This window comes from Pomacea canaliculata, linkage group LG3 (genome assembly GCF_003073045.1).
Source record: "Pomacea canaliculata isolate SZHN2017 linkage group LG3, ASM307304v1, whole genome shotgun sequence".
NCBI classification, from domain to species: domain Eukaryota; kingdom Metazoa; phylum Mollusca; class Gastropoda; order Architaenioglossa; family Ampullariidae; genus Pomacea; species Pomacea canaliculata.
The window spans coordinates 4302585-4316571 of NC_037592.1; the positions used below are offsets into that span (position 1 = coordinate 4302585).

The 13987-nt window shown below is 43.5% G+C and overlaps 2 protein-coding genes across 3 annotated transcripts; both read left to right on the forward strand.

Moving 5' to 3' along the window:
* The first annotated feature begins 308 nt into the window (after window positions 1–308).
* On the forward strand, window positions 309–4544 carry LOC112560708. 2 transcript variants are annotated; one of them, XM_025232722.1, is made up of 2 exons: window positions 309–593; window positions 2157–4544. In XM_025232722.1, exon 2 carries the CDS (start codon window positions 2183–2185, stop codon window positions 3047–3049), a length of 867 nt encoding a protein of 288 aa, XP_025088507.1. In that variant the 5' UTR covers window positions 309–593; window positions 2157–2182; the 3' UTR covers window positions 3050–4544. The 2 variants fall into 2 exon arrangements, with proteins under 2 accessions (XP_025088507.1, XP_025088508.1); XM_025232723.1 differs by having other exon boundaries at window positions 334–593.
* Window positions 4545–9760: 5216 nt separating this feature from the next.
* Window positions 9761–11647, forward strand: LOC112558693 (G-protein coupled receptor GRL101-like). The gene is made up of 2 exons (XM_025229281.1): window positions 9761–10095; window positions 10358–11647. The coding sequence occupies exon 2, from the start codon at window positions 10541–10543 to the stop codon at window positions 11645–11647; it is 1107 nt and encodes a 368-aa protein (XP_025085066.1). The 5' UTR covers window positions 9761–10095; window positions 10358–10540.
* Window positions 11648–13987: the final 2340 nt, after the last annotated feature.

Below are 13987 nucleotides of genomic sequence, written 5' to 3' on the forward strand. Positions count from 1 at the left end.
TACAAGAAAGTAACACAGTCAGAGAGCGTATTTGCTACAATGACAAAAGTAATTACATGTGCTCGGTGTGGGTGGAGCTTCGCTAATTGCCCACCCTGGGTGCGAGAATCCCGGACTCGCCCACGCACCTCCCTCCCTCTTTCGCGGACTCCGTCGGGTACCCCGTCGCCATTGGCTGGCGATTCACCGCGCTGTATCACTACACCTGGCTGAGTGGTGGTTAGGTTTATCGCAGTAGACTAGCACTGGACGCTCTCATCGCGCTATTCTTGTTACAATGCTGGCCAATCGCACGTCAGCTGACCCTGATGCGTGCATATATTAAGGGGGTCAGGGCGAGGGCGGGCATTTCACTCGTTGGTTTGTTTCTCTTGGAAGGTTGCCTCATCTTTCTCTCATCCATCGACGTGCTGTGTGACGTAGGCAGGGTCACTTTATGACAGTGCACCTTGCCACTCGGTTGTTTCTACCCTGCTGTAGTGACTACACGACTGTTTTCTGACATTTTGTGAGTTTGCTGTACACTGCTGCTGTTCAGGATACTTGTACATACTGCGACCAAACATTGGGGATGATCTGATCGCTTTACAGAGGTAAAATATTTCAACAACTTTTTTAAAATTTAGTATTAGCAAAACTGAGCACTGTCACTCTATAAGATGCAAAGTCAGGTGAGACCTTGATGACAAAAACTGTTTGACTGTAGCGATAGGGCATCCTGTTCTTTCCTTCTTTCATTCACTTGTTAACTCCACCGTTAATGACTGTAGCACAGTTTTGTGTATGTGTTGTGTTCATCTTTCTGGTTCACTGTGGACACTATTATTGTGTTTGTGTGTGTGGTGGGAGACCGCGTGGGCGCACACGGCAAGTAACAAGCTAGCCGTGCATGTGTGCGTGGTGTGGTGCATGCTGTGGGTGTTCACACCTGCACATGTCAACCGTAGGCGGCATGAAGTCTAGAGGCTGTAGTGTATATTCGTATCAGTCACCACGATCGTTTATTAAATTAAATCTGTCACTCTCATGTTGCTCTTTCTTTCTTTTCTTTTTCTTTTTTTTGGTCCATTTGTCTGTCTCTCCATATCCACTATTACTCGTTCAGTTTGTCTCTCTCGCTCGCTCTCTATTCCCACTCTCACTCGCGACTCTCCTGACCTTCGCTTACACAAACTGCTGCTTTGTTGTAATTTAGCCTTAGTTAATAGTTTGAAGGTAAAATACCAATTCTCCCTCTCCCACTTCATCTTTTAATGTACTCCTCTACTCCCCTCTCTATCTCCCCCTTAGCCCCTCTTTAAGCCTCTTGTATCACTTGGTCCCCTCTTCCCTCTGTTCGCTCTCTCTGTATCTTCTCTCTCGCTACTCATCCCCTTCTCTTTCCAATCTCTCCCCACCCCCAATCTTGTTCTCTCTCTCACTACTTTCCTTCAACCTCTCTCTCTCTCTGTGAAAGGTCTTGCAGAGGTGTGCAAGTGGGTGTGCAACCTTATAAGGTTTGTACTTTCTTTATTTATTTTATGTGTAGAGGAGTGTGTGAGAATATTGTGATGATGTGTGCTATATGGTAGTTAGAGCAATTAAAGATATAGGTCTCTGTGTGTACCTTGTTTAGTTTAAACTATTCAAGTAATCAGTCCCGGTGAAACGCATATTCACGATTATGTCATAGTTCAAACACAGTACTATTTACAAGTCACCAACTGAATGAATGCATTTTCCGTGACCAGCATGAATATTTTAACTGCATGTGCTGCTGTGTAGACCAGTTGACACACTTCTAGTCCAAAGGTCGCAGCAAAACACGGGGTCACAGATGCTCGCTTCGGATGGTGTGGTCAGCCTTGACCCTTACGTGATGAACAGTAGTCCACAGGGCGTTCACACCCAGTCGAGAGAGCAAAGGGATAGCCAGAGGAATAAGCCGTTGAAAAAAATCTCATGGTATATGTAGGATAAAGAAAGGCAAATTATTCCCTTAACTTTTCATGCTACATATTTGCATATTTCATATATATATATATATGGAGAAGTAAGGTGCTAAACTAACAATTATTTCATATTTTACTTTAATATTCTATGTTTTATTTCGTAATAACGGAATAGAACAATGTGTGACGAGCTCATGTGATAATTTTTTTTTTTTTATATTTCAGATCAACTAGGAAAAAGAACTTCAGCAATGAGTTCCCACAGAGTGTCGTCTGTCGTGTCACGACTGCTCAACGGAAACAAGAAGGGCAAAAAGACAGAAAGTGTGAGTCCGACTTCTGCCTCCGGACTCAAATACCCGCAGCTGGAAAAGTTAGAAGAAGTGAAACCCAAAAAGAAAAAGTCAAAGTCCGTGTCGTGCTTTGTCGGAGAGTCAGGGTCACCTCGTGGGTCAACTGAAAACCTGCAGTGCATCGAGCAGATCGACACTGAGAAACTTACGCATGCGCAAAATGGCCGCAAAACACAACCCCCTGCATCCTGTTTTGTGGAAACTTCTGTACCGCTCGTCGAGATATCATCCGTGAAGACCATCGAGAAGCCGAAACCACTGCCGCGGAAACTCAAATACACTCAGCGCCCGGCATCTTGCGTGGTTGAGTCACTCTCTCAGCCTTTGCTTGCTTCGACCGGAAGTTCACTGCAGACCCTGTCAGAGTTGACCTTCCAGCAGGAAAGAGGTGAAAGTGGCAGCTTTTCTTCTTTGTCGCCCCAACCATCTCATCGGTACGAACAGAAGCGCATTAACTACGACCTGAAATCGTATTTTCCACCAGCGAACTTCACCAACCCAAAGCCCAGCCCCAGGTCGATGTGCGCTCTGACGTGTGACGTAGATGTTACCCGGGCGACGACTGATGGAGAACCTCCGGCAAGAAGTCCTTCCCTGCTCCCCACCTTGGATCCACGCGAAGCAGTCTCCACTCCCCGTGACGAGGAGTCCGCGTGCCTTCTTCCCCGGGTGCGCGCACATCCTCTAGGGCGTTCTCAGCCCCTGCCCATCCTCCGCACCTTCCAAGTCGCAGGATCAACTGTGTGCTTCTACAGAATTTGTTGATCACGTGAAGGAGACCTTAGAGGATCTCAGCATCTCCCCACCTAAGCCCACCTTCCATTTCATCCAGCGACCAAGAGCCACCCACAACAACCACAAGCTGTACAAGTCCACTGATATGCTGGCCACGCTGGAACAGTCTCGATACCCCATCTCCCCCTCTTCTACCCGACCTTTGTCCTGCTTCTCCGACGAGTCCGGTTACCTCAGCAACGACACGCCGACCCCGCCGGCCTTCTTCGGCGGTCTCTCGGCGTCCATGGGCGACATCTACCATGCTCTGGACATCGACGAGGCGGCCGTGGCGGACGACGAGTTGAGTTTTAGACGGGGTGGCAGCTTCCGGAAGGCACACTCGGTGTCCAGTCTCCTCCGCACCGACAGCATCCAGGACCGCTCGCTGACGGTCATGCGCAAACGGCGGCTGCGGATGAAGAGTAAGCGCCAGAGCTCCGCGCACTACTCGTCCACGGAAACGGACGAAGGAGAAGCCGATGTCAAGGACTCCTCCTCCTTGCTGGCCAACGCAGATGACGCCAACGACTACCTGCTCGCTAGTGACCCCAGGAGTCACCAGGTGGCCGACGGGAAAGTGCTGACCCCAAGAACCCGGAGCTCAGTCTCGCGCCTGCACAGCATGCAGATGAAGGCTTGGGAAATCAGACTGAGGAGAAAGCAGATGAGCAGGCGCAAGAAGAGCACCGACGACCTCCACAGGCTTGAGACCTTGGTCTGAACACTGTCATCCAGTGACAATCTCATTTCTATCAAGTGACAGGCTTGAGACCTTGGGTTGATAAAAATCGTTTTCCCCACATTACAACATCCATACTGAACACTATTATTAATGTTTAGGACATTTTGAAGACAATTGAAAAAATCGTTTCTTAAGACTGCCACAATGCTTGATATACTTTTGATATTGTTTTATTTTTGTTGACCACGTGAGTCATTTTAAAATATTTGGTTAACATAAATGTTTATGACAATTTTCATGGATCATATTCTTGAACAGCTTCATGAGCAATGCGCAGGGCAGTATTAATTAATATCTATCTTTGCCTCTCAAACATTAGTTTATCCTGCACATTTGTTTTTGTGAAACAGAAAATGTAACAGACGAACCTGTCTGGTTAGATAATTTCTATTTTACAATTTACGACACTTTAACAGTAATCACTAATGAAACATCACCATTTCTACAGGTTGGAGATATATATTATTCGATTTATTATAACCATTCTCAAGATTATCACACCCTCAGCCGATGAAAACAACGAAGAGTGGTTAAAGAAACATTGATTACAGCAACAACAACAAAATACAGATAAAAGATGAGCAACTATTAGCATGAAGAAGGTATTAATCTGACAAGACCATTTTCTGTTTAAGAAGAATTTTACAAGTTGAAAATGTGGTTCTCAGATTGAAAGCGTGAGAATAGTATTATTATTTTTGTATAAATTCGAATAAATTGACAACTTTTTTGGTAAAATTACTTCAGTTGTGTCATCATACTTTGTGATTTTTCCTGTAGCGAGCGTCTGTCAGACTGTGCAGGCCTCGTTGATCGCTAAAATTACCAAGTTCTTCCCTCAGAGAGAAAGAAATACCTTCGCAAAACAGTTGATTTAATAATCGGAAAGTTATTTCATGTAAGGCGATTTTGCACTATGAAGGTAGAGGGGTGAGGAGGAAACCGAAGTACCCGTAGAAAACACCAGACGGTCAGCCCTGCGAATAGATGTCAGTGTCCCGAGACGAGATCTGAACCCACTTCACTTCTGTGCGCCCCAACAGTCACAAAGTCGGTTTCTGTATTATTTTTCTAGGCATGCGCAGCGAATCTTTTCCTTTGCCTTAGTTTTTTTTTTTGTTTGTTTTGTTTTGCGTTGTTTTAACTTTTAGTTTTTTTATTTTTAATGTAAAGAAATATCTTTCATTCAACCACGACAAAGAAAAAAATTGTTCCTCTCTGAATAAAAACTCGACCAACATATGGGAGGCAACAACAAACACACCCAGCAAAACTAGTTGTCTCCCATTTTCAGCATAAACTTATAGAACACTAGTGACTAGTCCTAGCCCAATGCGGAATAATATTTCCCAACACCTGGGGAATAGTCTCTTTTTCTTTCTCGAAGTGCACACCAGCAAACATCGCATGCACAGAGGTAAAAACTATTGAAATCCCTTTATTTGACACAATGTCGGCTAAATGGTAGCAGACAAGACTAACACTAGTAATAATGCTAGACATGAATCATGAACTTTCTCGCCCTCCCCTAGTTTCACTAGTCCTGTCATTTATCTAAAACCTGCAATAAAAACAAGCTTGACACGGTGGTAAATTATACACCATTCAAACTCAATATCACTGTCTTCTTTTTGAAGCCTAAATAGCGATGCTGATACGGTAAAGGGTTTGCCTGGAAACGTGAAGGCAAGGGCAATAACTGCACTGCTAAGTCACACTCACTAGCCTCCCTTTGTTTTATGCCGCAAGAGTTCCTGTAATCACTACGACAGCGAAACAATGTCTCAGATTAATCCAATTCTATTAAATTTTTCCGATAATTCTTTGGATGAAGAAATGCTTGAACTGGCATTAGCTTGGGAGAAACCCAAATCAAAGAAAAACACAAATGCTCAGCATTTCATTCTGACATTATATAATTAGTAGAAATAATAAACATTTAACATAATCATAACTAGTAAAATTAAAATAATAAAAAGAAGTTTTCTAAGTTGTTGGGGAAGGTAAGGCAGCGAGGGAGAGGAGATGGGCCGGCCTCATGTAAAGCTGCCCACAACGACCTCACGGCATTTCTCACCGATACAGGTGTTGCTGGCTCCCTTCCTGTCATTGTGTACCTTGACTTCCAAAGCCTGTGCGATCCAGTCTTGCTTCTGGGACCTGAAAGAGGAGGTGGGGGGGGGGTCAAAGCTACAGGCACTGCAATTTATCCGCTATTTATACACCAACCCACCCGCACCACCCCGTCTCTCAGTCGATATCATCTTGATGATTCCCTTCCCTACAATTGTTCCATTGAATCCAGCAGAGAAAACGACATAAAAGGAACTCTCTATGGGAGACATTTTTAAAATCTGCTTTTATCGGTTAACGCAAACTTTTTTCACGAAGCTACCGTAGTATTTTCTCCATTTCCATTTAAAATGTTCTTGCACAGAATTAAGTTTTACAAAAGAAATAAAAATAAAAGGCCGTCATCGCTGTCGGCATTGCTTTTTGTTTGCTACATAAAAATATTTTCGTTAGAAGGTTAATTTTAAATGGACATTTTTGCGTGTATGTCTCAGTCAATTAAGATCACATTTCAGTTGCTCTGCTGCTCAAAAGTGGGAAACACGCAGCACACAATTAGTGTAATACGAGAATTTAACATCTGTTAAAGAATTTCGACGACAAAATACTGGGATGCAAAATAGAAAATAAATGTAGTCAAATTAGGTTTCACTCAAGTTTTATTGTTTTAAACTCTCTTAAAGATAAAATAGTTTTTACACTTAAAATAAATTTCAGAAAATAAAATGTGTATTTTTTCCTAAAATAGCAAATTATTACTGAAATATTGTCTCAGACATCTTTATAAATCAGTGACTAACAGTCAGAGGAACTTAACAGACGGTAGTTAAGATCATGTGTGAAAGATGGTCGTTAATTCTTAATTCCTGTGCGTTTTGCCAGCTCCTTCGCAAAGGTTAGAGGTTACTGGTGAGACTAAGACATCGGGTACCATGGTCCTGAGTATTTGTAGACAGAGCAGACATACCCGAGTCATGAGCAGGACAGTAACAAGGATTGTTTTCCTACTTTTCTGTCATTTTCCATCACAATCCTACACGACCACGACTAGCGGAGTGATGAAGGCTGCCAGGTCACGTGAGGTCAACAGCACTAGACACAGTCCACTACACAGTCCATCTCCCTCCTCTTACCACTCTACCCCCCGGGGGCAGCACACGTACCACAGGAGCCTAGAGCCAGGAGATGATCGTGATCATCGTGACAAAGAGACAGGGGTGAGGACTTATTTCAAGAACAACTCTGTTGTAGAGATGCTGGATGCCATCACTAACTCACACTCAAGCCAGGGATCGTCTCATCTCGAGATACAAGTTAGAAACTGCACGCGCCGCGCTGTCAGATATCACGTGATTGATAACGAGAGTCGAACTCACTGGTGTTTTCAGCCCGGACATTTCTATCAACTGTCCTCACCCGACACTCTCTTTTGTTCCCTGGATGTGAGTGGTCCACAGCAGCCGGTGGCCGCCATGAGGTTACAAAGCCTGAGTACAGACTGTGATGACAATGATGACATCGTCCTGCTACACGATGCAAATGTGACTCTAGTCACTGCTTGTCCCTCGCACTTCCCCAAAACATTTATTAACGATTCTCATCTTGTGACTTTTAATTTGACCTTCATTATGACCATTTTAAAAAGGTTGCCTGGTTTCAAGATGACCGTTAACATTACATCCCTGCCAAAGATGAATCGCCAACAACTGAAAATCACATTTGATTCTTCAACATCAGGTGTGTTATTGTTTGCTAGAATTTTACGCTGTGTACAAAGGTAGGTAGAAATGCACAAAGGTACAAAGTATTTAAGAAGACCAAATGTATCAGGTATGACTCCACTGATTGCTTATAAGAACATATTTCAACACTTTAAAACAGTGATGCCCAACCTTTTTCGGCCTGCGTGGCCATATCCATTTCGGACAGCCGTGTCGCGGGCCACTTCACCGCAAAAATACAAAAAAATAGAGCAGATACCATTTTTTATTAGAAACAAGTTGTACTTACCATTAATTATGTGGTAATTAGTGGGATATTTGAAGTTGTTTTCCCGAAACCAACTTCTGAATGTCCGGCCTCATCGTAGAGACACCCAGTCGGAGCACTGAATCGAAATGTTCGTCCATCGAAAAAAAGATTGAGAGACGCCCCTACGTGGGGATAAATACTTCTTCTTCCTGTTTTTTCGTTTTTTTAAGGTCTTCTTTAATCACTAACATGCCGATTTCCTGCACTGTGGGCAGAAGTTTCGCGGGCCGGATATGGCACCGCGTCGCGGGCCGAATATAGTTGTGCGCTAGGTTGTGCATCCCTGCTTTAAAAGATAACAAATCACGTATACAGGGTGTCCCACATTAGACAATTAAAGCAAGTACAACACTATAACTCTTTTGGCATAGAGTGTAAGTAATAACTTTTCTGTGAAAGTGAGGATTTTATTTTGCAATGTCGACAGGTAAAATCGAGTTAAAAGACTGGACATACAACATACCCTATCCACAGTTTAAAAGAGTCTCCCTGCACCTGACAGCGCCAGATGACCATATTATTGTCCTCCACCTTCTCCTGAAATATTATGTCTGCAAGGAGAACAACAACACCGACTACGTCACCTTTCGAACGGACAACAACACCTTAACGTACGAGTTATGCCAATCATCAATAAATCTCTGCAATGCCCTTGCTTTCTATTCCGGGTGGGTATTCATAGAGTTTGTCAATTATCAAACGCATGTGAGAAGAGACTTCACAATAGCTTTTGATTTTCAACACAAGTCACAACCACCCGTTGAGCTGTCCGGAGACAGGTGGAACTGTTCGGTTAGTGACTGGCCGGACATGTGGCAGGACACTCCCTGTATCTTGATGTTTGACTGTAACAACAAGAAAGCCGAAGGTGGTTGCTGGCAGGGTGATGGCACATTCAAGCAGGGAATATTTCAGGTGGCCGGCGCTGCATTGCGATGTCACGTGTTAATCAACTGTCGACTTGGTACTTTGAGAATGAATGGTGTCAGAAGCGAGGAGGACAACTGGTCAGTCTGAGTACCAAAAATATGAGACTTCTTCTGCCAGCAGTAATGGTGTGATTGAGAACAAAATGCCCCGTGATGTGAACCCAGAATCCATAGGAAACGATATTCAATAATTTCATCAAGAGAAACTTCAGACATTCAATTGGACTGATGACGATGTCGCATACATCATTGCCAATGTAAGCACACTTGTACTGTTCACACTTGTGTTATTGAAACTTGTGTTATTCACACTTATTGTTTTAGGTATGAGGTCGTTTCCTTGCAAATATTGTTTGCCGTCTATTAAGTTGAATCAAAGACTAACTTATCAACCGATTGATTACTTTACCTGTTATTTTTTTTTTAACTTTGTCAGGTATAAACACAGTCTACAGTGGTTGGATGAGACTGTCGCACTTACCACCAACACAAAATACACTACAGGTAGAAATTATTGTTTTTTTATCGAAGGACGTATGAATAGTTATGGAGATATCTTTCCTGACCTTTCTAAAAGCGAGTGTGACAGGGCTAGATTAATCACGAGCCGCTTATGCCAGTTGCCTAGGAGTACTACACGACACCCAGTCATCCCACCGCCAGTCATTTCAACCAGGCAACCCACTCCTACAGGGTCAAAGGTCAGTAACAGACGTGCTGCGTACGAACGTGTTGACTTGATTAAGTTGCTAAATAGTAAACTTCCTGTTGACCTTGAGTAGAAGTTGTTGCCATCTTGGCTGTTAGGGAAGACTTTGTTGTGTTCGAATGTAATCTTATGTACGTACTTTACATTTTTATCATTACACATTACACGCACATTACACGCATGGCTTGATTCGTACATTATATCAGAATGACATGATTGCTCATTATTGTCAGTCTCGTGCCTAGAATTGCAATATTGAAATACTGAACAGGCTGCGTACATCCGTTGCCCCGCTAACCACTTCACTCACGTGTTCCTGGCTTGTGATGGCGGCTCTGCCTGCTGGTCTAATAACAATGGCGCCACGACTTCCTGTTCGGCACCACTGACGTCACTTCCGCCGTTCTTTAAGTGCGAGAGTGTAGAGGACAGCGTCCCCTACACCTTAGTGTGTGACCATCGGCCTGACTGTAGGGACGGAAGTGACGAAGATTTCTGCAAGTTCCCTCTATGTGATCGTTTGTTATCTGTCCTTTGCAGCGATAAGAAGGTAGGTGCTTGTGCTGCAATTAATACCACACACACATACACACACACACATACAATCTCCTGGCCACCATCTTGTCGGCCTACTGTAACTGTTATAGTTAAGTTTTTTAATAATAAAATTTTCCTAAAATAAAAAAACTATCTGATCTACTCATCGGTAATAGTTTAACACTGGATGCAAAAATGCATTTTTTTACTGTATTACTATTCTGTCTTACTCCATGAAATGATTGAATACATGAATAAATGTTGATTGTGGGCAGTGCGTTGATCACACAGACGTGTGTGATAATCAAGCGGACTGTGATGACCAATCGGACGAACAGCTGTGTCATGTAGATTCTTGGAATGACACTATTTCTTACCGGGACTTCATTTTCACAACATCTCTAAGACTAGATTTTCAAGATGGACGACTTATTCTCAATAAATACAAGACATCTAACATGTCGAATGTTTCTTGTCCTGACTCCCACTTCACGTGCACCAGCCTTCAGCAGGTGTGTCTTCCTGTCTACCTCCGTTGTAACGGGCTGTACGACTGTCCTGGTCACGAAGACGAGGCGGCATGTGACAGGTACACGTGTCCAGGTTACTACCGTTGTCGTGGCTCGCAGGTGTGTGTTCACGACAGTCACGTGTGTGACGGGGTGTACCATTGTCCACAGCGTGATGATGAAATACTGTGTCACGAAACATGTCCTCCACACTGTGACTGTCACGGATGGGCCTTCGTTTGTTCGGACATTTTCCCTGCCGCTGAGTATTTCAACCTTCGATACCTTGATGCCAGCGGGACATCACTGACCCTCGCTCATCTATGGAACAACAGTTTCCTCGTTCATCTCTCCCTCGTCCGCTGTAATCTCACCAAACTGCACCAAGTCACGTTGGGTAACCTCCGCATCCTTGACCTCAGCAGTAATAAACTAACAGACATAAATAGCAGTCTTTTTGACGGGTGGACAAGCCTAGAGTTTCTAAAGATAAGCAACAATCCTCTCACACACTTTTTCTTTCAAGACTTTATTCACCCTTCTTCTCTCAAGGTCCTAGACATGTCTTACGTCCGACTGTCAGAAATCGACTTTGGAATGTTTTCCTTCTTCTCAATGTTGACCACTTTGAATCTGTCTGGTAGCTTTATTAATCACGTGACCAAACAAGGTTTTGGTAATAACAGTCACTTGAGCGTGCTGGATGTGCGCCAAAGCCCAGTCTCACTGTTCCCTAGAGAAATGTTTCAAGCTTTGAGCAGACTGGAAACTGTTTTCTCCGACAACTACAAGCTGTGCTGTCCGGCGACACTACCCCGAGGGTTCAACGTGCTCAACTGTCACGCTCCCTCCGATGACGTGTCTTCCTGTGACGATCTGCTGCGCTCCAACCTGTACCGCGTGGGTCTCGCCATCTTTGCCTCGCTGGCCTTAGTGGGAAATGGCGGCACACTGCTTTACCGTTTGATCTTCTTGAAGTCGGCAGGTAACGTGGGCTACGATGTCTTTGTCACCAACCTGTGTGTGGCCGACCTCTCATGGGCATTTATCTCTTAATTATCGGCATAGTCGACCACAGGTACAGAGGTCTTACTTGTGGGAGGATGTCAGTTGGAGAAACAGTCACCTGTGCAAGCTGTCAGGTTTTCTGTGCTTGTTATCCTTGGAGGTATCTGTGTTTATCATCTTTTTAATAACCTTTGACCGCTTTTTGGTTCTCCGCTTTCCTTTCAGCTCGCTGCATTTTACCAAACGATCAGCACAGATTGCATGTGGTGTTGGGTGGCTGACAGGTGTGAGTCTGGCAATCAGTCCTCTCCTCCCTGTGACGTCACACTGGCACTTCTACAGCCAGACCAGCATTTGTATTCCACTCCCTACCTCCAGGATTGACTTCCCTGGTCGTATGTATTCCTTCTATGTCATAGTTGTTCTCAATTTTATTTGCTTTCTCCTCATTTTTGTGGGCCAAGTGTTTGTTTACTGGTCGATTCGCTCCAGTTCCATTAGTGCCACGAGCACCTCTAAATCTGCCAACGACTTTACCATCGCTCGTCGTCTCATCACAGTCGCCATGTCCGACTTCTTGTGTTGGTTCCCTGTGGGGCTGGCGGGAATTCTCGCGTCCTTCGATATTCCTGTCTTTGGAGAAGTCAATGTAGGAATCGCTATTTTTGTTCTGCCTGTGAACTCGGCACTTAACCCTTTCTTGTACACACTCAACATTTATTTAGAACGCAGACGGCGGGCGAGAGAAGAAGAAAGACGGAAACACATCATTGCACAACTGAAGTTGGCCAACTGTTCCTCCACAGCCGGCAACAGGAAGGCCAAGATGACCAGCAGTGATGCTCTTGACATCGTCAAGACTCTCGTTACCATGAGAGTACTATCATTAGAGGAGCTAGTAAAAACTGTTCAAGAGAAAGTGCAGGAACACTAACAGGTTGAACAGTTATGCATTCTTTGGACTCTGCTATCAGATTTTCTATATTTCAAACCTGTCTGTGGATGCATTATTAACCTGTATCCAAACTCATCCACCGTTAAGTATACTTCCAATTATCCTTGAAGTGTTTTTCATCTACTTCAAAGATAAATTTATAGTCAAAATAATTAAAAAAACTAATTGTATTTAGGAATAATGAGCTGTTATTAATGCGATAATTGAGCGATAACAACGCATGATGACAGAAAACAGTCGGAAGGTGAAGCTGGGAACCAACATTTTTTGTTTGCTATTTATTCTCGTAAAGAGAAATCCTTTTTGCCAGATATTATTAGATATCTTCGGTGTCTGTATATGATCTATGCTGGGCTGTGCATAATTAGAGGTGCGTAACTTCGCGTGCTCCATACAGCCATTGCATAAAATGTCCAAAATATATTCGAAGAATATAAATTGTGGCTTATTACATTAGCTTAATCAAAACAGAAAATTCTGCAAAATTTAAGGAACAAACAAGCGGTGTTCATATTTATAATGGATTTTTTTTCAAAGCTGGAGCATGTGACCTTTTGCAGAGCTCTGTTTTGACTAAATGTGGTCTGTTGAGCCACTCACATTCATACGCACATCCACAGGGAGTTGTTACTGCTGCTGTCGTTGTGACCGGACTACACTGTTGTAACAACACACAGTAGCACTTGCCTGGATGAAGAAAGCCACGTGCAGCTGCTGCAAGAACATAAGAACCCCGAGGACACGACCTCCTCCTTCCCATAATGTTTTCTCAGGGTGTGAATTCTTAATTGTTATCGCAGTTGTTAGGACAATGATAATTCTGTATTTACGAGGATGATATAATAGTAATCAGAGATAATGACATACAGTTTACATGAAGGCTATTTTTAGCTCAGGACCTGCGTGACTATCAGTTATCTCAGTTAATTAGCAGTTTTTTGTCGATTCAACTATCCGCTGAACATTTTTTTTAAACTTCTAAGATTTTATTTACACAAAATCGTTTTGACTTTTCTTCCGCCTGATTTTGAGATACAGAATTTGAAATAATCGCTTTAACCACAACTTAAGCGACTTATATCTGACAGACTTGTGACTGGACAAGGATTGAGCAAAACATAATCCGTGTCTGCTAGACCTCGGCTAATGTCCTTTCCCACTTTTTTTCTAAGAGAACTAGTTCAGTCTCTCGACTGACTGGAAACTGTTTCTTCGTTCTGAACAGTCAGAGTCCTTGCGATGACGTGTCTTCCTGTGACCATCTGCTGCGCTCCACCCTGCACCACGTGGCTCTCGCCATCTTTGCCTCGCTGGTCTTAGTAAGAAATCTCAGCACTTGACCGCTTGTTTATCAACAACTGTCCACATAATGTTTGGCATGAAGTCTTTGTCATCAACCTGTAGGTGTTGGACTTTATTATGGTGATAATAAT

Excerpts from the sequence above, each read along its gene's own strand:
- LOC112558693 (XM_025229281.1), top strand. The coding sequence starts at position 10,541 with ATGTCGAATGTTTCTTGTCCTGACTCCCACTTCACGTGCACCAGCCTT.
- LOC112560708 (XM_025232722.1), top strand. The coding sequence starts at position 2,183 with ATGAGTTCCCACAGAGTGTCGTCTGTCGTGTCACGACTGCTCAACGGA.